This window comes from Mirounga angustirostris, unplaced genomic scaffold (genome assembly GCF_029215605.1).
Source record: "Mirounga angustirostris isolate CCGP_5_RB_7025 unplaced genomic scaffold, mMirAng1.0.hap1 SCAF_7, whole genome shotgun sequence".
Lineage (NCBI taxonomy): Eukaryota > Metazoa > Chordata > Mammalia > Carnivora > Phocidae > Mirounga > Mirounga angustirostris.
The window spans coordinates 80,568,576-80,592,286 of record NW_026991715.1 but is presented as its reverse complement, the minus strand read 5'-3'; the positions used below and the strand labels follow the sequence as shown (position 1 = coordinate 80,592,286).

At 42.0% G+C, this 23,711-nt stretch overlaps 1 protein-coding gene across 7 annotated transcripts; it reads right to left on the bottom strand.

The window, feature by feature from the left end:
• Window positions 1–1,079: 1,079 nt before the first annotated feature.
• On the bottom strand, window positions 1,080–20,347 carry MACIR (macrophage immunometabolism regulator). 7 transcript variants are annotated; one of them, XM_064596442.1, is made up of 5 exons: window positions 20,168–20,347; window positions 14,283–14,325; window positions 12,239–12,328; window positions 5,408–5,456; window positions 1,080–3,565 (listed from the first exon to the last, which is right to left on the bottom strand). In XM_064596442.1, exon 5 carries the CDS (start codon window positions 3,540–3,542, stop codon window positions 2,919–2,921), a length of 624 nt encoding a protein of 207 aa, XP_064452512.1. In that variant the 5' UTR covers window positions 3,543–3,565; window positions 5,408–5,456; window positions 12,239–12,328; window positions 14,283–14,325; window positions 20,168–20,347; the 3' UTR covers window positions 1,080–2,918. The 7 variants fall into 7 exon arrangements, with proteins under 7 accessions (XP_064452512.1, XP_064452516.1, XP_064452511.1 ...); XM_064596446.1 differs by lacking the exon at window positions 14,283–14,325; XM_064596441.1 differs by lacking the exon at window positions 5,408–5,456 and having other exon boundaries at window positions 20,168–20,346.
• Window positions 20,348–23,711: the final 3,364 nt, after the last annotated feature.

Sequence of the window (23,711 nt, the reverse complement as noted above, 5' to 3'; positions counted from 1 at the left end):
TTGATATCATTTAAATAATTACCTCAGGGAAGGAAAAAGGCACACACACATGGGCATTATATGACATAAGGAACAATAGAGCCTGGAACAGGAGCTTCGCTGAGCCAGAGTCTGGAAGGTCTCGGAGTTCTGAACCGGTTTACATTTCACTCCATCCCCCCCGGTCTTTTCCTCCCTGACTGCTAACTCCAGAAGCCCTGGGACCAAAGGTGCAAACACAGCCAAGGAGAAGTCGGAGACAAACGCAGCTCACCTCAGACTGGCACCCAGAATGAAATCCTATTGCCACTTTATACATCAACGGAGCCTCTAAAGCACGGTATTTTTGCAAAAAAAGAAAAAAATATATAAAGTGATGTGGTGCTGCCATTTACTGAAAGGCAGGCCCTGTAGCATAGCATCAAGTGTCTTCTGGGCAAGTGTGCCCTGTTCAGTATGAAATATTAAATTGAATAAAAATGGGGGGGGAGTTCAAAAGTAGAAACCATGTCAAAAGTCTGAAGAAAATGGGATTTTTTTTTCCCCCCAGCGAAAAGAGATCTGGGCTTACCTTGTTTTTTGATGGGATCCTACCCACTATAGGAGCACAACAAGATCATGGAGTGCAGAGAAAGCAAGGTTGAAAGAAGGAGCTCTCCAAACACATTTCGTCAACTACGGACCCAGAGTTTCAAAACTTTCTAGGAAACTGAACTTAAAATTATTTCTCTCTACTAACCAGATCATTGCCCACATGCCGTATCTCAAACTTCCAACCCCTTCATTTTTGCCACTGAGGCTCACTTGTCTTTAAGTAAAAGCAAAACAAAAGAGCTACATATTTTTATTCAGCTCAACAAATTACTTAGGTGTATGGGCAGGGGACAGACCTCACAGGTACACAGCCGTGTTTCCTCATGGACTGAATACATATCATTGCCATGAATATATCCTTTACCCTGAAATGCAAATGAGCACCAAAAGTAATTTTTTTTTTTTTTTTACAAAAATGGGGCCTAAAAATTAATCCTTAGGCGGAATTCCTGAATAGTAACTACCCCGTCGATGATGGACCTTGTTTAAAGCACCACACAACAATGTGTGTTTACATCACCCTTTTATTTCATAGTTAGAAATAATACAGTTCCACAGGGTAAATCATCAATAAATAACGGTGTTTAATCATTAAACGTAAAAATCCCAACTCTTTGGCATCTGACAGGATTCTATTTCTTGTCAAACTAATGACTGTATAGATAGAGTTAATCTTAGTGATCATTCGTCAATACAATATGTTACAAAGGTGCAATTTACTTTAAAATATACAACAGCTGAAAATTTCCAGCCCACCCAAGAAATCTGATCAACTCAGTAAGATATGGGTCAACCTCCCCAAGGTGCTTTCACATGGTTTGCCTCAGTGAAAGTATAATAAATGTTGATTAAGAGTTCCTAGGGTTTTCTTAATACTTAATTCTGCTCTAAAGAGAGTTTGCCATTCATTCTGGCTAAAGGAAAGTCCTACCTGCACCAGGAATGACCCACTCATTAATAAAAGGTGTTCTTATTTTATAAGCAAGACTGCAAACACCTAAGAAACTCACAGCCCCCAAACTAAAATTTAAAATCAGCAGTTCTATGCTGCCAGAGATGCCAATTCAGTAATAAATTGCACCTTCAAGAGTCAAAAAAGAAAAAAAATGAAACAGAAACTTTTACAAAAGGTTAAGGTACATACATTTTTCTCAAAATATATTCAAGAATAGTTGAGCTGTATTTGTTACTAAAGCCAGGGCGTTACTCCTTTAGCAACAAATTAAACCAGTGCAATTGACATAAATTGTTAAGTAATCCAGGATTAACCCATTAAAACCGCAGAAGCACTTTAGGCTCCTACACTAATCCTAGAAACTGGAATTTCAACGAGCGCTTGAGTTGCACAGAACTAAAACTGGAATGACCTGAGGCCATGCTGAATGGTATCACTTCATACTTAGTTTAAGCATTCAATAGTAGAAATCATGAGTCCTTCTATTAAAGTTTCATTCACTTACAGAACATTCAGATGCAAACAGTATTATGCCTATCATCCACAATTAAAAGAATCCTTTCCATTTTAAAGTTCCAGATGAATTTTTAACTTAGAAAGTAAGCACTAAGGAAACTTTTTTTAACTTATGAAAACGTCATATTGGAAACTTTCTGGAAAAGCTTCCCCCCACCCATTGTAAAATAAATACTTTGTATCCCAAATTTAATTGTATTAAGACACACTTTAATAATGCTATAAAGAAATATTTTACAGCCATAGAGATCAATAACTTTCCATGCGGAAATAAAAAAATCCATTGCTCAATAGTATTATTGAGGCAAGTGAAGAAAGATTATTCTCTTGTCAATCTGAAATGTTAATTTTTTCAGTGCAAAACCAGTTATAAAATATTTAAACTCAATATTTAAAAATAAAAAGTGGTCCAATTCAGCATTGTTCAAGTTCCAAATTTCATAAAACAAATCATTTTACATACATTTTATAGTAAAATACAGAGATTAAAGAAGTACTTGAGTACTTAAAGATATAAATTTCTAATGAATCATACCAAGTCAGCAACAACCAAGCAGATAACATTCCCAATTTGAGTGTCAGAATCATAAAGATGGCATTACTGTACCAAAGCCTTTTCTTCCTAGCTAAAAAGCTATACAAACTAATGGCCAACATTGTTTTCTTTGCAGTTGCGTGCTCTAGAATGATTTCCCCCCAAGTACCTGTGATTTCATTCCTGTATTCAAATTTGATCCAAACAATTTTTATGTTCCAGGAACACTTAGCTGATATAACCATCTATAACGTGAAGAGTCCTGTACAGAGAACGACAGTGGGTTTTTCCAGCCAAGCGGAGGCTGACCTAAACTGGTTTACACTCTCTGCACGTCACTCATGTATTATTCCTGGCAAACACACGGTCCCCTCTGAGGGTGAGGTGTTGAAGCTGGTACTGGAGCACTTCTGTGTCAGCTGGCTCCTTGATGTTCATTTTATCTAGATTGAGGTAGTCCAGAGATTTGGAGTGAGCCCTCTTACCTTTAAGAAGACAAAGAGGCAGAGGCCCATGGAGGGCCTTGTAAGGTTCGTAGGGTAAAGATTTAGTGCACTTGTCTCCTGAGCTGGGCATCCGCCTTCGCCTCCTGCCATTGACAGCCGGGATCTCGTATGGCTGGTAGTACCGACTTCTGGTTTTATACAAACGGGAGGAACGCGCAAGTCCTGCGTCCAGCTGCTTGGAGCGCAAGGAAGGCACAGCTTCTCCCTTACTCTCTTCACCTCCCGTGCACTTCTGGGCTAACTTCAGGAGTTCCTCACCAGTTGTGAAGCCAACCAAATAGTTAGAGTCCATGTGGAGAATCTGGTAGCCCGACACAGTCCGGCGCATGGGCGAGCACGGCGTGCTGGAGCAGCGGGGCTTCTCTGCTTCTGCCTTGCCTGGGGAGCTCGCCTCGGCCACAGGCAAGGGCAGCGTGGCCAGGGTACTTCTGGACTCTCCGTTAACATCGACTTCCATTTTAGGCACCAGGCGGCACACTCCTGAAAGTAAACAGACTCAGATTGTAACGGCATCGTGCACAGAACCGTGGGCCAAGCTGCAGCAGTTGAGACGGCTCAGGGAGCATGAAATAACACCGGCCTGAGAAACAGCCACTGTCCACCGGCCAGACGTTTATCTGTGTCTACAGAGCATTCCAGAGCAGGCATTAAAATGACTACGACTTCTCTACCTTCATGAACTCGAAGGCAGGTTAAACTAAAGTCTGGAGAATGACTAAAAGGTTCAGATGGAGAGGGAAACAGAAAACAGTACTTCTCTAAATGAGGCACTCTGTTCCATCACACGAACTTTATTCCTTGATGTGATAGTACGCAAATCAAATACAGATCTCAACATGAGGCAAATAAAAATATCCTACACGGTGCCACAAGAATCCACCAGAGACACCCAGCTTGAAAATTTACATCTTTACATTTTCCATCATCTAATTTAAAATAAGCGCTCGGCTCTTCACACCTACATTTTTTTTTTCAATTGCATTTAAGGGGCATATAATGAAAGATGAAAATGGGTCGATTTCTGCAAAGGTTCCAATACAGACCTAAAAAAATGTTTTTAAGGTACGGAGGAGTCAGTCTTAAGGGAAAGTTCCCCAAATGTTGCAAGTGTTCTTCCTCCCATGTCCCCAGTGAATTATTTACAGCAAACCATTTCGTAGTTTAAAAATAAACTCTAAATCCAATAAATCAGGTCATTTTTAATATTGAACACGTATAAAATATTAGATGCACTTTGACTATTTAATCAGAAAATATGCCATTGATTTCCAAGTTATTTTATTTTGCAATACCTAAGACACTGCACTTCTGAATAGTTTAATAAATGGCAAAACAATTCTCAATGAATGCTGATATCATTCATCACGATGATGACATTACATAGTTTGGAAAACCCCACTGACAAGAAGTACCACAAAAAATGGCCAAGTTTCTAGGAAGCTGCAGATAAGTCAAATTTTGGAAAATAAAAAAATACTAAGGGAAAGTGAGTGACAGTGTCATTTCAGAGAAACGATTTCTACTTGATCATTAGTGAGGAGTAGAAAACACAATTTTAAGTACCTCAGGTAGCTAACCAAAATGATGTCAAATAGTAACTAATTTTAAGATGAAAAATTTATTAGAAAAGACTTATATTAAATGATTCTTATAAATCCTCTTGTAAAACAAATAACCTTTTCCTGGTTGAAGCATTTCCCAAAGTTTGGGTATTCATTTAAAATCCAAGCAATTCTAAAGCTTAAAAAAAAAAAAAAAGACCCTTATTTCCCTCACTTGCATGCTATACTTTCCTTCATTAGGAAATAAACCAAGATTATGAAGAAGTCCCCAGATACCACCTTGTCCTCACTACAGTTCACATCTAGAGCACAACTGAAAACTAACATTGAGTCCTGAGATAGAGCAAATGCCAAAGGGATCCACAGAGCTTTACTTATTTCTTGCTCTAAATCTCAGTCTATGTAGGTCCAAATTTAATTTAATCAAAATACTGTAGCCCCTCAAACCTTCCAGATTTAAGGTAACTGACTTTATTCTATATTATCAATGTAAAAATAAATTTATATTTGATTGTGTGATTTATTTCTCTGTTAAGAGGACAGGAATAGTGGGGGACTCTCAGCTACTCTGATAAGCATACGGAAACCTGAAGATTTCTTATCTAATAAACTTTAGAGGGCCCAAGCTTCGTCAAATCTTATGCTGATAAATAAATGTTTCCTCTAACCCAAATGACACACTAATCTAATACTTCCTTTCTCACTAATTCTAGATCCCCAGAAGGAGCACAAGAGGAAGGATCCAAGGCCTCCAACCTACCTAACCTGACAGGCAGCTACGGCAGCAAGTGTGTGTCTGATAGTCCATTCTGAAAGACAAGGAGAGGGGGATCAGTGAGGCTCAAATAACCAGGGCTGTGGAGGAAACAGAGCACACACACAGATGGGTACCCCACACAAGAATGACCCAGGTGATGACACTCAAGCACTCAGTCCACATTGGGTGACACGCTGGTCTAGGTCTCTTCCCAATCTGGGAATCCATGACAGTCCACAGACCACCACCAGCCACCTTCCTGTGTTCTCATTTGGTGCATTATCAACTTGCCCAAATCCATGCATGCACACTCCACCCATTCGGATTTGGGTAATAATTCAAACAGAGGCTAGGCTGAAAGTCATCTTCTGTGCCTCCGAGGGATAAAAATTGCTAAGCGAGGGAAGAGCGTACAAAATCACAATAAAGAAGAGCAGGCACAGGCTTCTGTGGTCAACAGGACCCTCAGCAGTTTGCTCCTATCCTAAGCCCCTTCTGCTGCATCAAGGCAGACCATCAGGAATTCTCAGAATCTCTAGAGGCGGAGGATGAAGGATGTCAGGATGCAAAGGTTTGAGAGAAAAAGGCAGAAAGTGGGCGCCTGGGTGGCTCAGTTGGTTGAGCGACTGCCTTCGGTTCAGGTCATGATCCTGGAGTCCCGGGATCGAGTCCCGCATCGGGCTCCCTGCTCGGCAGGGAGTCTGCTTCTCCCTCTGACCCTCCTTCCTCTCATGCTCTCTGTCTCTCATTCTCTCTCTCTCAAATAAATAAATAAAATCTTTAAAAAAAAAAAAGAAAAAGGCAGAAAGTATCTATTATCTAGAAAATAAGCACTTAGAAAATGAGAAAACCGAAGACAGTGAGTGAAGTGATCTATAAACGTCACAACTGGATGGGACATGAAACAGCTACGAGGACAATACTAAGAGATGAGTAACCACCATGGCTTCAGTTTCCAGCAGCCATAACACCATAAAAACCAGCATGTGGGTTGGCCAAAACTACCTAACAGGATCTTCAGGCATCTACCTGACAGACGATGATTTCACCTTGATTGTCAAACAAAAGAAACCAATGTGGTCTAAGAGCTCTGGAAATTCCAACCGAGCGGCCTGCTGTTAAGAAACCTACCATATTTTGCGGCGGTAAACAACACACCCCCTGTTCGAAGACACCACTGAACCAGCAAGTTAAGCAAACAAGCACTTCCAATACACTCCAGCAAGTATATGGCCTAGGAATTAAGGTCAACACTCTACGTCCAATTTCTGAATTACAGTCTCACGGTACTGGAACATAAAAACGCTTGTCTTTTTTTTTTTTTTTTTAAAGATTGTATTTATTTATTTGACAGAGAGAGACACAGCGAGAGAGGGAACACAAGCAGGGGGAGTGGGAGAGGGAGAAGCAGGCTCCCCGCAGAGCAGGGAGCCTGATGCGGGGCTCGATCCCAGGACCCCAGGATCATGACCTGAGCCAAAGGCAGACACCTAACAACTGAGCCACCCAGGCGCCCATAAAAACGCTTGTCTTAAATACTACATATGTAGCTACAACCTACTGCACTTCTGATAAACAACTGTAAATTCTGGAAAACTGCTTGCATGTTTTAGCTACAAAAACATCAGTCCTTCTGCTCCAAACAGTAAGACAGTCTCCAAACTAACAGCTCTGTGAGACGGTTTCAATTGGTTTCTTCAGTGTCAAATGTATGAGAACATCTTCAGATCTCGATATTCGTGTAGGAACGTCAAGGGTGCAACAACCTGACTCTTACAAACTGCTTAGATTTTTTTAAAACTCTTTACTTCTATATTGCCCTTCTAAAGAGCACCTGATAGTGTGCACCACCGAGAAAGCTAGGTGGCGGCCGCCTTTCAGAAAAGAGAACACAGACTGGCCAATATTTTGTTTTTAGCTAGGTGGAATGCTGACTGAGCAGTATGTCCTCCACTCTTCAATGTGACCAAAAGCAAACTTCTTCTGCTATTAAATTCCTGAGAATTTCCTGACTGGATTTAATACTGGAGCAAAACTCTGGGAGCAGTGACAGGATCAACTTCCCCAGGCGACCTCTTCAATGAGCAGAAGTAGTATAGGAACATATCTGAAGAAGTCAAGCTACTTTCTAATTCTGCAATTCTAGCAAAAAAGAAAACAGTGACACTAGAGATGGAGGTACAGTATCTCACACGCCAAAATTTCTTACTAAAAGCTCTAGCTCCAGGGACGCATGGGTGGCTCAGTCAGTTAAGTGACTCTTGATTTTGGCTAAGGTCATGATCTCAGGGTTGTGGGATCGAGCCCCGTGTCGGGCTCCATGCTGGGCATGGCATCTGCTTTAAGATTCTCTCCCCCTCTGCCCTCAACAGCCCCCCAACCCCACTCACTCGCTCTCTAAAAAAATAAATAAATAATAAATAAATAAAAGCACTGACCAGGAAACATGGCTACCATGACTACAACTGGAGATGGCCTGTGCCTGGCAGAATATTCTTTATATTTTACCATGAAAAATCTGCTTATAGGTTTATTATTCTTTTTTTTTTTTTTTAAGATTTTATTTATTTATTTGACAGAAAGAGAGGGAGAGCGGGAACACAAGCAGGGGGAGTGGGAGAGGGAGAAGCAGGCTTCCCGCCCAGCAGGGAGCCCAATGCGGGGCTCGATCCCAGGACCCTGGGATCATGACCCGAGCCGAAGGCAGACGCTTAACGACTGGGCCACCCAGGTGCCCTATAGGTTTATTATTCTTAACAAACCATTCGTGACAAAGCATTTTGTTTCCTATCCTGAAATAAACCGTGCCTCATAAATGCCAAGATAAAAGATTACAAAGAACTCTTACAAATACCGCAGGTATGTGCAACAGGCACCCACTCCCACCGCATCAATAAGAATAAACATGAACCGGGAAACTAGGCACGATGCTAACTTCTGCACTGCTAAACGCTAGAAATCACAAAGCAACGACATCCTTATTGGTTCCACTAATGTTTTTCATATGTAGTTGAAAGCAAAAATAAAAACCGGAAACAGAAAACAGAAGAAGTATTGTTATTATAATAACAGAAGCAGCAACATTTCTGTTGATAGAAGAGTCTAGAACAAAAAATACAGAAGAGAATAGAAAAGTCAACTTGTAGTTGACTAATACTTTTAAAACCGAGTTTCCTAAACAAGTTCCAGGAACATATATAATTCTTTGTAATGGCACCTAAGGGTCTTCACTATCAAATTCCTTCACAATCTAATCTGTAACAAAGGTACTGACATAAACTTACAAAACATGAAAGACCTGACAGTGTTCATAGGGGCCACCATACTTCTTTGAAATATGGGAGGATTCAAAACTCAAGAAGACTACAGACAAGGGAACACCTCAATATCTGCTAGAAAAATGTACAGAGCGTATATTTTAAAAACATGGGGTATGGCATGCAATTATGAATTCTGGCTGGAACTAAGGCCAACAGGTCCAAACTACAACACACGTGTAGGGGACCCTGGTACACCGAGATGAGCGCACTCAAAAGACCGTCACCTGGGTAAAATCTGCTCAGTTCTGAACACTCCCCAAGAGGTCAAACCTCCCAAGCATTTGGCACAAGGGGCATTTAAAAGATATGACTGAGGTGCCTCAGCTCTTCAGACCAGCTCTGAAAATAGCTGAGAAGTTTCACAACTGCCTTACAAAGAATTCTTTTTAAGAAGGACTGCATTCTGGGAATATTTTTTTTAATCAGGCTTATCGAAAAAAAAAAAGTCACCATCAGTAATCAAAAAAATTGTTCCATATGCTTGTACCGTTTTTAGTAACACACAGCAATTCCATTTAAGAGAAAACATATATAACTGTCTAAATATACAGAACAAAAATGTCACCATGTGAACAAAATCCTTTTCAAGAAATGATCCATTTGGAATAAAGCCGGCTCTTGGCAAATGGAGTCTCCCAAGCTTGACTACTGTCAGTCTAGTAATATCTAGAACCATCTAGTTTCAATGCCAGCATCATCTTGGATTTCACCTCTGCAGAGCTTCTGATTATGAAGAAGAGGGCACTGAAGCCATGAAGGCAGGGGCTTGCCCAGGGCGGGGCAGGCAGTGCCGGGTTTCCGGACGCCCGCAACCTCATCATGCTGTGCTTGGGGCACACGGCTCCTCAACTTGTATACCAGCGAGCAGCATCCAAGGAGCTTCAAAACCTATGGAGGCCTGTGCTCTACCCAGGTCTGTGTTTTTTTTGTTTTTAAGATTTTATTTATTTATTTGAGAGAGAGAGAATGAGAGACAGAGAGCATGAGAGGAAGGAGGGTCAGAGGGAGAAGCAGGCTCCCTGCTGAGCAGGGAGCCCGATGTGGGACTCGATCCCGGGACCCCAGGATCATGACCTGAGCCGAAGGCAGTCGCTTAACCAACTGAGCCACCCAGGCGCCCCCCCAGGTCTGTGGTTTAAGTCATCTGGGGCACAGCCTGGGCTCTGAAATTTTCAAAAGATCTCCAGGAGATTCTACTCTGCAGACATGTCTGGGAACTTGTCAGACAGAACTTATCAGATAAAAGAATTGTACTCCTCTGAGTCCCTGCTTTTTTTTCTGTTTCGTTTTGTTTTAGATCAGTGATTACTGTCCCATCAGTGGATACATTTTTGGCTGCTTCAGATTGCTAACAACGTATCCCTAACACCTTTTAACTTACTGTTTCTGATCCACTGTGGGCTTAAAAAGTATGTGCTAATCAGATTTGTTAAAACTGGATATAAAATAAAAATAAATCTGTGCTGAATGAGAATCAGGCCCCTTCCTCTGCACACACTTGGCTACAGTTACTTTAGCTTCTTTGAAGCGTGCCAGGTAAAGCCCTTTGGAAAACAGTTGGGCAATTACTTACACGGTTAAATAAATGTTTATTAAACAACCCACCTACCCTACTGGAAGGTATTTACCTAGGAAAAATGAAAATGTATGTTCACACAAAGACCTGAACATGAATGTTTGAAACAGTTTTATTCATAATCACCAAAACCTGGAAACAATCCGTAAATGTCCATCAACAGGGAAATGGAGAAAGAAACCGGGCTCCATCCATACAATGGAATACCATCCAGCAACAGAAAGGAGCAAACTAGGATTACAAGAAAAAAGCAGCAGATAGAAAATGCTACATATGTGTGATTCTATTTATAGGACATTCTGGAAAACTAATGGGACAGTAATCAATCAAGGACTGCAAAAGGTCAGGGTTGGGAGGAGGGGACAAAACTACAAAGGGGCACAGGGAATCTTGGGGGGTGACTAAAATGGTCTATATGTTGACTGTAATGGGCATTCCACAGCTGAATACATTTGTCAAAACTCATCAAACTGTACAAAAGGGTGATTTTTACTATATACAAATTACACTTCAATTTGAAGTCTGACTTTAAAAATAAAAAAATAAAATTAAATTAAAATAAAAGAAGCCTGTCACATACTTCCAAGTTTTTGACCATCCTCCTAATTTTAAAATTCTTCAAATTGTCTAATCTCAGAATCATGAAGGAATCCTAATGGTTGTTCAGTCTATGTTTGAACACCTCCAATGACAGGTAACTCACTACCTCTCTAGTTGGTTCATTTCACCTTTGTAGCTGTGCTAGACTGTCCCTGTATTTACATATATAGACTGTCCCTGTATTACATACATAATTATGTATACACACCCACATATACACATATGCATCTGAAGAGAAAGATACACACAGACGCGCACACACATTCCTGTAACTTCCACTCACTGCTCCTAGTTTTGTGCTTTATTTAAATTAGATGAGTTACTGACTCAGCCGTATTATTTCTTACTCAATATCCTCTACAAGTATTTTGTACTTAGAGCTTTCAAACGTCTTGCTTTTTTCCTCAAAACTGAAAACTTAGTAATGTTTCCATTTTCTCAATGTTTTAAAATGCATTGTCATAAATCTGGTACGCTGTATCTACCTAATGAAACAGAAGTACCTGGTTTTCCCCATCATTCATTTGAATTATTCTGCTGCTGACTGCTAATTTGGAGATCACTTATTATGAAACCAGAAGTTTTTCCAGAATTTTTTTTCCCAAGGATTTTCCCCCCAAGGATTCTGACCACCCAAATTCAAAGCAAGGACTTACAAAGACACTGCTCAAGTAGAATGAGATACCAAAGCAAGAAGTCACACTAATGTACTTTTTCAAATGCTAAAAAGCTACAAGATAATTATGAAATTTTTTTCACCTTCAAACACATGGAGTCACATGAATAACTGTGTTAGCATAGATACAACAGATGACACACTGAAAAAAGACAAGGAAAAGACAACAGCACTGCATCATTTTAACAAGTTTAAATTCACGGGGTAATAAAAGTGAACTGCTATATAACCAAGTGAAACTGATGCTCCTTTCAGTCACCTGTTGGCCATTCTTTATGGATGAAAACATACAACTAGAACTTTGTGCAAATTATTTTGCCAATCTCTAGGGATTAATGTTTTACTAAAATTTCCCTGAAATTAGAGCAACTACCTCCTAACTACTCTATCCTGAAATATTATTCCTTAAAACGTCCTTTATCTCACAGGAATAAGGAAAAACCCCACTCAAATCAGTAAGGCAAACACTTCAAGATAATAATGTTAGCAATCTGCAACAATAATTTCAGTTCCCATCATTAAAAATTTCATTACTGTAGTATACATGTTTGCAATAATATTTCGACATTCCACATTCATCTGTTTATGTAGTCCTTAAAACACATGATGATATTATGTTCATACAACGGGTTAACACAGAGAAAAAGCAAAATATAACTCACCAGACTAAATCCCAGAAGATGTCACTGTACAATGTCCAATGAGTCCCAAGGGAACACAGGCATAATATTTTTTCTGCTCTACGCCAGATACTAAACATGGAATATAAAAATAAACCTTTAATTTAACAAGTAACACAACTTATAAAGCAATTTTAACAATTCTAACTGCAACACAGGATGAAACTAGCAGGAGGTACTAACATCAGGTACAAGTTATAGAGGATATAATATTAAGTCATTTAATTAAAGCAATTTGACTTTGTTCAGCTAAATTAAACTTCAAACATTTTGTCATGTTTGTTCCTCTGTATTCTGCTGCTGAAATTCTACCTCGAGATTAAGAGCAGCTAACTGGACTAAATAAAGAGACACACAAATTTGGGGGTTTAAATGTTGGTTCCACCAACCTAGTCTTCTTCATGTACTCAAGAGATTCACAATATTCTATGAAAAAAATAATGATGAGGCCAGGATCAAAAGAACAGGTCCTAGCTATGGCCTTGCTAAGAACTCTGACTCCTGACTATGCATGAAGAGCAATATTTAAAATGAGGACCATATCATTCCTCCTCCCTCATACAGTTGTTATGTGGATCAAATGAGATGAGGCAGGGGAACGTGTTCTGCGCATTGTAAAGCCCTTTAGAGATGTGTGATGTTATTATTGTGCAATTAATTTTTGGTGTCTACTCATCTTAGCCATAAAATAGCAACAATAAAAATCCTTCATAAGACTGCTCTGCGGCATATGACTGGAAAGGCCTTGGAAAACGTTTTGTTTTGTTTTGTTTTGTTTTTTTTTAAGAGAACAACACTTCTTTAGAGTTATCACATTGCTTAAGGTTTCAAGCATCTCCTCTAGGTCTTCCCCTTACCTGGGGAGGTAATGTGTGAGAATCTATCTTTATCTCCTACCTTCCTTGTTAATTAGGTTAATTTCTTGAAGTCAAGGAAACTCCCAAAGTCCCGTCCACCTGTAAAGATTTCTTTGGTGGTTGGGTTTCTGTGGCTGTGCTTAACCGGGGGCCAGGGAGCCTCAAGTGAGCTGAGTGGATTCCTCTCACCAACACAGGTGCACAGGGCGCCCAAGAGAGGCTACAGAGAAAACACGCCCTCACGGCCAGTGCGAACAGCAAGGGAGAAGGCAAGGACTCTGTCACTTTACTACTTTCCTTACCACTGCTGAAGAGTTCCATCCAAAGGAAATGGATAGTTACTGAGTTAAAGGGATCTGCCTCTTGAACTTCAGAACCCGGAAGGACTGACTGCACCACGACCGGTCTGTCATCCTGAGAAGCTCCCATGGGTATCGGCCTTTGGAACTTCCACAGATTTAGGAAACAGACACGCGATGCTCCCCTTCGCTGCTTCGGCCACACACTGGGTCCAGACCGGGGAACCGAGACACTACAGAAGGAAGACTCGGTTCTCCTCCACCAGGGAAGCCTCTGGTTTTTACATAGAGTGAACTGTAACGCAGCAAAAGCTCTTGCCCGACAATACGTTTTTTATTTACTATAACCACCCCTCAAAATGTCCCCAATACTATTGTTATAAAGTTTAAGTTGATTTCCTATTCAAGTAAACGGATTTTTAGTGGGGAAGGGAAATTTAAGAAGAAACTCATATTTTTGAGCACCTTCTGTACGCCAAAGCTACGCGCCATTTCTATCACTTCATCTTAACCACTACTCCACGAGGAGGTATCACCTCCCTTGGAAAGTATTCCATCAAGCAATGCTATTTGAGAGTCAGGCGGGAACTTGAACCCCGGTTTGTCTGACTCCGAAGCCCACTGGCTTTGCTTTATATACATGTGGCCTCTGTTCAGTCATAAGCCCGGATGGACAGCTTTTTACACAATAACCATGTTCCTGAAAAATGTAAATTAATTTCTGTAAATGGAATTCTATTTCAAATGTGTGGGGAGGCACTTTATTTTAAAGCTTTATTGCCTCACTTGTGAAATGATTAGAAGGAGGTGGTTTTAGCTAGTTCTAGTGTTATTTCCAACTTGAAAATGCGAGGATGTTAAAGCACATACCAGAGTCATGTACGAAGCCAGTCTACATCATGGACCCTTTCTCCTAGAAGCATAAAAGACACTTGAAAATCATAAATTATAAGGGAGGACAGAAACGTTGTCAACCAATAACTAGCTGGTTATATGGTTGGATGCCAAATAGAGAGAGAGATTTCCACTTCATTTTTCAGGGCTACCTCTATCATGGAGTGAGATACATTTCATTTAGACTTTTAGAAATTTAGAAAACCCAGGAGCAGGAACGTTAGAAAAATCTGGATGTGTTTTAATTCTAAATAAAAACTAGTTTTAGAAAACACTGTAAAATCTCATTCAAGCTATCATGTAATGTGTATTACGTATTTGGTGATACGAGCTTCTTTTCAAACTTTTGAATGCATTGAAAAAATAGGTTTTCCAACATTTTTTTCAAGAGCAAAAGAAAAATCAACCCCAAACTTCATTCTGGATTTGAAAACAGAGAGCCTTAAAGTAATTATCCAGTTCTTGCCCAGGAGCTGATGTGGAAGTCTAGAAAATGGTCGGTAATTTCATAGTAAACAAAGTGTAGTAACTGATTATCCCTATTTCAGCAGTGCCAAGCCAAAAATAGAACACAAACATAGAGTCCAAGGGAGCCACCCAGGCAAAACCAAGGTGCAGCAGCTCCATTCCCTGTCTCAGTTTTTAGTCATTTCTGACTCTGCTTACTGTCGTGTGTGTCACCACCTGCTATCTGTGCACAGAGGCTAAGAGGAAGAGGATAAAGATGTTGAAAAAAAGGAAGAATTAAAAGAACGAGACCAGAGAGTAGTATAAGAATATATCTTCTTGAAGAGATTGCCTATAAAGGAATCTTGCTTAAAAAAAAAAAAAAAAGAGAGAGAGAAGAAGAAGAAGAAGAAAAATTACAGTATGGGCTTTACCCCATGTCCTGCTAGAAACAATTAAGATTTTAATATGAAAGTTCCCAAAGAACTGGATTTTTAATAAAAAGAAACCAGTATTTTTGAACACCTTCTCTATGCCAAAAGCTACAAACATTTTATAGCTACTCCATGGGGAAAATATTACCCCCATTTTAAAGTATTCGATCAAGTAATAACTATTTGAGAGTCAGAACAAGAATCTGAACCCCTACAAGTCTGACTCCAAAGCCCACAGACACTGGGAGAATAGGGATGATGAGTTAATATATTTTGTTTACTATGAAAGTACCGAGCATTTCCTAAATTTCCACTTCGGCTCCAGGGCAAGAGTAGACAATCACTTTAAGGTTCCGCTGCTTTCAAATCTAGAATAAAGTTTTAGATTGAAATAGCATTTTTAGGGGCACCTGGGTGGCTCAGTCATTAAGCGTCTGCCTTTGGCTCAGGTCATGATCCCACGGTCCTTGGATCAAGCCCTGCATCTCGGGCTCCCTGCTCAGCGGGAAGCCTGCTTCTCCCTCTCCCACTCCCCCTGCTTGTGTTCCCTCTCTCGCTGTGTCTCTCTCTGTCAAATAAATAAGTAAAATCTTTTTAAAAAAATGTTCAGAAATAGCATTTTTAGAATATTTTAAAAATCTATAAATCTTTAACACTTGCAGCTGATTCTGGCCAATGTTTTTGCCATGAAGGCTTGGCAAGGTATCAACGGATCTCCTCTCAAAGACGGTCAGCAAGAAGGAAAAGAACTCATGTGAAATGCTTACAAGATGGACTAAATGCCGTGTAGAAAAACAGACTGAGGTAAAAAGAGCAGAGGCTAGAATACATAATGCTTCCAGCTACAAACAGCTGAAACGAACAGAAAACCCCGTGACATTATCCTGGAAGCAATGAAAATAGGAAAAAGTCAGCATGGCCAAGGTCTTCCCGCAGGCCTCGGGATAGGGAAGCCATGAGTGACTAAGCAAAAGACACCCAATGTTTGACTGCAAATGAAGCTACTGCAAATAGGAAAGTTTGCAAACATTAACCAGGAAGCGTGTCAAATATCTCAGGCATGGTGATAGATATCAAAACAGGTAAATAAAGAAGAATGTCCTGCAAAAGTAGGGTGGCCACATGTCTCAGTTCACAGCCAGTAATGCGGCATAATTATTTATAGCACCCCCTTTATCTCTCCAAAGTGTCCCGGTTTGGAAATTACATTGTTATCCTACTCAAAAGTAATATTTAACAATGAAAAGGCAATGAATTAAAAGACTGGGGGTGGGGAGGGGAGGAAGGAAAAAAGACCCTTCTGCTTGCACAGTGGCTTCCCATACAGATCCGAGGAGTATTTCTTTGGTTGTATCCACTCAGCCACTCAATTATTCATTTACTCCTTCTGTCCTTCAACAATATTTCTTGAGTCTTATTATATCCCAGCATTGTACAGGCACTGGGGCAAATACAAAAAGTGAAGCCGGAGACCAGGCGAGAAGGAAAGACAGACAGACATGGAAATCTAATGCATAGAACAGTAAACCTGAATGGTACTGGGAACCCAGAGAAGGGAGTGTTTTTTTCCCCCAAATACAGAAAGCTCCACACGAAATGTTCAGGCCCACACAAAATCCCTATGTATAAAAAAGCCGTATGTATCAGACTTCAGCACAGATCTACTAACAAAATAGCAATAAGAAAAAAAATTAACAGACAGAGAACAAACTAGGGTTGACAGAGGGAGGGGGTGGGGGATGGGCTAGATGGGTGATGGGTATTGAGGAAGACACTGGTTATGATGAGCACTGGGTGTTATATGTAAGTGATTAATTACTAAATTCTACTCCTGAAACCAATATTACACTATATGTTAACTAACTAGAATTTAAATAAAAATTTGGAAGAAAAAAAATTAAAAATAAAAAAAATCAGGGGCGCCTGGATGGCTCAGTCAATTAAGGGTCTGTCTCTTAATTTCGGCTGAGGTACTGATCTCAGGGTTGTGGGTTCAAGCCCTGTGTTGGGCTCCACCGTGAAGCCTACTTTAAAAGAGTTTTGTTTTGTTTTTTTAAAGAAAAAAATTAAAATCTATCACTTCCAAATCATATGGTTATAAATATGAAGGCCAGCAAATAGCCCTTGTGAATTTTGGTAAATAAAGCCCACTAATCATTAAAGAGTATACTATGGAAAACAAGATACATTTTAGGCAAAGAAAAATGGTGGAAGTTATGGGTTCTAATTCTAGATCCCAAAACACAAAGAAAAAAAAAAAGGAAACAGGCAGTATTTCTCAGAGTAGCTATTTGGGGAGAGATCAATAATTTTAAAAAGCAGATTTTTAAAAGCTGCATTCAGATTAATGAAAATATTTTGCAACCACTAGTCTCAAAGATTACTCTAAAAACAAAAAAGATAAGGACCAAAACATCTCTCAAGTAATAGAACACGGAGCAGAAATAAAATGGTTTAACTGCTAGTACAACACACACAATAAGAACAAAATGCTTAGCTGTACCTACCCTACGTGCCCCTCGTAGGGATTACTCCAATCTCACTTTTCCATTTGTAACTCATAAAAACTAAACCATCAATAATTTTTAAGAAGAGTTTGTGTGTGACATTTCTGAAACCATCCTTGATCTCACAAACCTCACCAAGGGGGTAAGACAACCCATAATCAGTTCAGTAAGACAAAAAAATGTGTTTCTCTTCCTAGTATCAGTTCTTTTAATAGCAACCCCCTGAAAGTGCAGCATGCATTTTCCCTCTATTTCTGTTAGTAGAAATTAAAGCTAGATTACCAACATTGTCTCACTATTATGTAAAGTCACTCTTCTACTTTTAGAAAAAAAAATTGCTTTCACTACAAATATGACTGACTAACTGGAACTGCAGATCTACAAGCAGTCTTTACAAGAAATTTGCCTCTTAGGAAAGCATAACCGAAATGGGACAGGTGCATACGGTGGAATTAGCTAACCTTTCACAAGAAAGCTTAAATCCAGGAACTTATTTTGATAGGCTGGTGATGAATCGAGAGTTCTCCCTGAAGGAAAAGAGCTGATTTTTTTTTCCCCAGAGGATATAAATAAATCAGCAACAGCAAAGGAAATTTCAACTCTGTATGTAAAGTTTTGTTACTCCTATCACACTAAATACTTTTAAGGGTGTACAAGAGCTCTCCAAAGGATACAAAATTATACAAAGTAAACAAATTCGCTATTATGCAAGGTCAATAAATACCGCATATATCTTATGTCCTAGAATAGTCACTATTAAACAGTCTCACTTGCAATTTACTAAAATGTTGACAGAAGCATATTGTATACACCGTTCCTATCAAATCAAAAGGTCTACGGGCTCATCAATCCTACTATCTCATCCTGGTCATTTTATTGAGTTTATAATGCATACATAGCTACATCACAGAAACACTGAAATCTGTGAAACATTCATTAAACATAATTGTGTAAGCATAAATCTTGGTCTTGAATTAATAAAGTACCAAACGCTTCTGCAGTAATAACCAATACTGTATTTTGAAATCACTGAAAAAATAAACTTTCGGAAGAGATCACTTCTATCTCCCTTAGTGTGCAACTTCCTCTAACAACTAACAACTCTAAATTGTAGGGTGGCTCATCTGAGAAAAACAATGTAAAATAAAGAGTTCTCCTAACGTCAGAAATGTTGTGCAAGAATTGCTCTCTCGGCTAGGAGTAGCGAGCATGCAGTAAAATGCTACTGCCTCCATTCTTGCTCAAGTGATTAGAAAGTTCCCAGCCCCGGTTTTACCTGTTCACTACAACCATACGCATACCCCCTCAGCATCTTGGCTCGACACAGACCACTAACCCACCCGGGTACAAACTGATGTGGGCGGAGAAGCAGGAAGACCCTAAGGATGTGGAACATTTGCAAGGGGAAAAGGACGGGGCCATCATTCCCTTCATGTTCCCATCGCCTCGCTGGCAGATATGCAGATTCCACCACTAGAGAGAGTTTGGCAGCTTCACAATGGGGCCGCCTGCTCAACGTCTGGCTGCCGCCCGCCTGGAAACCCCTTTCCTCTGCTTACCACCCGCCCCAAAGTCCACCCGCGACAGGTGGGGAGAGGGCGGAGATGCCCAACGACAAATCTGCCGCTTTCGCTTCTGGCCAGCACCCGACCCCAATCTACACGCGCGCCCCCGGGCACCGCCGGTCCGTCCGCCCTCGCCGCACCAGCAGAAGCGCAGCGGGCGCGGGCTGCGGGCTCGAGGGCGGCCTCAGCCCCCGGACTGCAGCTCGGGCGAGGAGGGCCGACGAGATAAGGCCGTCAGGGTTCGCCCCCAGGCGCTATCTGGCCGGGGCAGTCGCACCCAGCGCGCGGCCGGGGCGCGCGGCCAGAGCCGCCGCCAGCCCGGTAAAGAGCTACTTCTCAATGGGGCCCCGAGGCCGGCTGCCCCGCGGTGCGGGCACGCCGGCGGAGGAACTAGCGTGCGCGCCAACGCGCCCTGACTTCCGCACGGCCGCACCGCGGAGAGGCGCTCCGGCTCGCCGAGTCCCCGCACCTCCCCGGCGAGCGCACGCCGCGCGCACACGGGGGCGCACGCCCCCGCACACTCACACGCGCTGCACACTCACGGCGTCTCCGGCCCCACCCCTGTGCCAAGCAGCCGCGGGCTCCCCGCACCCCGCAAGGGCCCCACCCAGTTCACCAGACCCCAGCCTCCTGCCCGGGCGCCCGAGGACCAGCCCGCCGAGGCCCGGGGCCCCCGGGGCCGACCCGCCGCCCATCCCGGAGGCCCGCCCGCCCAGGGCTCCCCAGCACCGCGCGGACACCGCGCGCCCGGCCCCGACACGAGGCAGGGAGGAAGGGGCGGTGCCGCGACTGGGGCTGGCACCGGGGCTCGGTGACTGGGGCACCCCCCAACCCACCCGCCCATCACCACCACCTTTTTCTGCAGCACAAAAGGTTGCAGGCGGAACCGCCGTCCCCGTGCAACCTACCGGTGGCCCACGGCTCCGCCACCTCCGCTGTAACTGGGCCGCGGAGCCGGAGACAAGGGCGGGAGAGGCGCAGGGCTGCGGCGCCGAGATCCGGGCAGAGGCCGCCAGGCGAGCCAGCCGGGTACCCTCTCCTCTCCCACCGCGCTCGGCGCTAGCTGCCGCCCGGCGTAGGCCCCGCCTCCTCCTCCTCCTCCCCCGCCCGCCTTCCCGCCCTCCTCCCTCTAGCTGCGGAGGCGCCGCCCGTCGGCGCTGGGCCCGCCTGCTGCGCCCAGCCCGACACCCCGAGCAAGGGCGCGCGGGCGAGAGAAGGGCTTTAAGAGGCTGAAGTAGTTGGCGGGGGCGGGGGAGTTGCGGCTGGGGAGGAGAGGAGGAGTCGTAACGCCTCCTCCCAGTCCCAGCCGGCACTCTGCCTCGGGAGCTCCGACTCGCAGGCCCGGCTACGCTCAGGTTTCCTCGGGGTTGGGGGCTGTGGTGTGATGTTTATCGCTTGTGAGTCTCTACTTAAAGGACTCTGCACTGACCCAAGTAGAGAAGACCCGAAGCCCATGAAATTACAAATTATAGGGTCAGTCTTGAAAATTGAGGGGTGAGGTGCATTCAGATTTAGATTCTGATTGGATTCGCAGTTTTTGAATCCTCAGACTTGATCTTTTCCATTCTTGTAAGAAATTCTTTCCTTGATCAGACTTTTCTATTCTCAATTCCTGTGCATCTCCTCTGCCAAACAAGTTAATAAACTCGGCGATAAGAATATGACATTTGCTTAGCTCTCACCATGTGCCAAGCCTTTTCACATGCATTTCCAAATTTACACCTCTCACTTCTGTAAGGATGTGACCAATTATCCCCATTTTAAAGATTTGGAAAATTTAACTTCCTCGAGGTCACACACCTACTTAGTGCCTGAGCTGAGTCTGAACCCAAAGAGTGAAACCACAAAATGGTTTATAAATGTTGCTAATTTATGTTTCAGTCTCAATCCAAGAGAGTTTGTTGTTACTGTTGTTTCTTCTTCTTTTTTTTTTTTTTTAACAAAATACTTTATCTGAACATAAAAGGCATAAATTTGGTGTAAATTAACACAAATTTAAATAAATATTGATTCAAACATATTTCAAAATCTACATATGCCTCTGATAATATAAAGGCAAGTAAATCTCAACACCCGTATTTCAACAGAGTGATGCCTGCCGGCTTCTCCCCTAGAAGACATTTTATATCACCTCTATATGCCCTGAAGTAAGTTTGGGAGGATAGAGGGAGAAGAGGGAGGAGGAGGACACTTCGAAGAATATTCTCTAAAGAACGATTTTAGAAAACATAAATTACTTAATTTCCAACATAGATATGTATGTAACTTCTCAAATATAGAACCGGGCACAATATACTATGTATTGAATAAGTAAATGAATGGACTTTTTTTTGCATCAATTATTTCAGATTATAATTTGTTTGACACAACAGTGAATTGGAAGTTATTTCAGATTGTTGACACAGTGGTGCTTTGTTCTGATAATCATTCTCATAAAACCACTTCCAAAATATTGTATATTTTATATTAGGAAACTTCCTTTTATTCTGTCCTGTCTGAAATCTTATAACCTTCCAGAAGAATGACTTGTACTTGCCCTTTGCTCTGAAAGTTTGGCAATGTTCTTTGGCCAAAAGCAATAAAGTGCTGGTTTGCCCTTAGCTTTATTAGGCTCCAGGCTAGCCATCTTGAAAGGGCTTTGTCTCCAAATTGCCTTACTCTCTGGGTGGTGCTTCCATCCTACCTTTAACTCCTCACTGCATCAAAATTTCAGTCAGTTTTTGAGTATCACATAGAACGCCTACCTATTAAGCCAGTTCATGAGGCAGTTAATGACTGATAATAACTTTATGTGTGGCCCCTCAGTACCCCGACTGGGTACTGCCTTAATTTGGATCTGTTGTGGCTTAGTAGGGGCCGTGGCTGAGGGGAGGTGGGGAATGCAGAAGCTCCTCCCAGATCTTTTTTGTGTTCTATGAAGATCTAGTCAATCTATAAAAAAAAAAAAAAAAAAAAAAAAAAAAAAAAGCCATGCTTATAAACAATAGGGACAAATGTAGAAAAGACCTTGTGATCTGAAAGGCCTGATTCTGAGGAGTCCAACACTCCATCTCAAAGATCCCTTGTGTGAATTCCATCTTTGCCTCAAGCCACCCTTCCCAGAAAAATCATTTGAAAATGATGGTTGCCCGAGAAGGCTTCTATATGAATGTAACAGTGCCACTTAGCAAACAGCCAGCTTGAGAGAACAAGATAGTTAGATTTGATGATAATAACATAGTGGATATAAACTACAAAGCCAAGTGTATAAGAAATACCACATTGCAGCCCGTGCTCTAAACCCATTTGTTTCCATCAGGGGCTAACCAGGAAAATAGAGACGACTTCAAGTCTTTACAAACAGACAACTCAGGGCAAGGAAACAATAACACAGAGAATGGAAGGACTCAGAAGCTAAGCAGGGGTTGGTGAGGTAATCCAGAAATTAACAAGCATGGCCCCTAGCTGGAGAAGTAAAGGGAGGAGACAGAGGTACTGGAGCCCAGGGGCCTGGCACTATGGCCAACCTGGAAGCTGCGGCCACGGAAGAGAAACAGCTACTGTCAAAGAAGTCATTTGTGGCAAGGGAATGGGGGAAAATGTACATTGATTTTCCTCTCCTCGTGCCCTCTCATCTCCTGCCAGTGCCTGACATTCAGCCAAACCTAGATCACAGCCATCCTGAGAACTTGGGAAACACCCTTTGGGGTTAGCCCTTCTGCAACACAGAGGCAAATAGGGGAAGGGCACAGAACATGCATCTGAGGACAGACAGGCCCTGAATCAGCACATCTTTTTACTTCACTTTCAAGGCTTCAGTTTTCCTTAAAGTTTTTTCCCCACTCCTTTGTAGGGTCAAAGTTCCAAGAGTTCCATGCCATTGCTATGTGTAGGTGGTGATGACTGGGAGTGGGAGGAAGTCCTTTGGTTTATATGCATCTGTCCACAGAGGTTTCTAGTGTCCCTTCCCAGAGCTACCACCTACAGCAACATGCTGCAGTGCACAACATGTCCATAGATGGGATAGCTCTGTTCTACACACTTGAACACTCCCTTTAGCTCTCTCCTGCTCCAGCACCACACTTGGAGCCAGAGAATATTTCTAAGGTCTCGGACTGTCCTGTTAAGCCTCATACATTATCAGTCATTTGTATTCAGGGTCCTTCATCAAATATATGATATAGGCAGGTTGAAAGTTTAAGAATGAAAAAAGAGATATACCTTGCACACATTGTTGAAAACAAAGCAGGAGTGGCTCCATTAATATTAGATAAAGTAGACTTCAGATCAAAGAAAATGGACAGACAGAAGGGAGCATTTTCACATACCCCAAAGACTAATGTATAATGCACCAAATAGGAGAGCTGCAAATTATGTAAAACAAAAGCTGTTGGAACTGAACAGAGAAATAGGCAAACATACAATTATAGTTGAAGACTTCAATACCCCTCTATTAAGAACTTTTAGAACAAT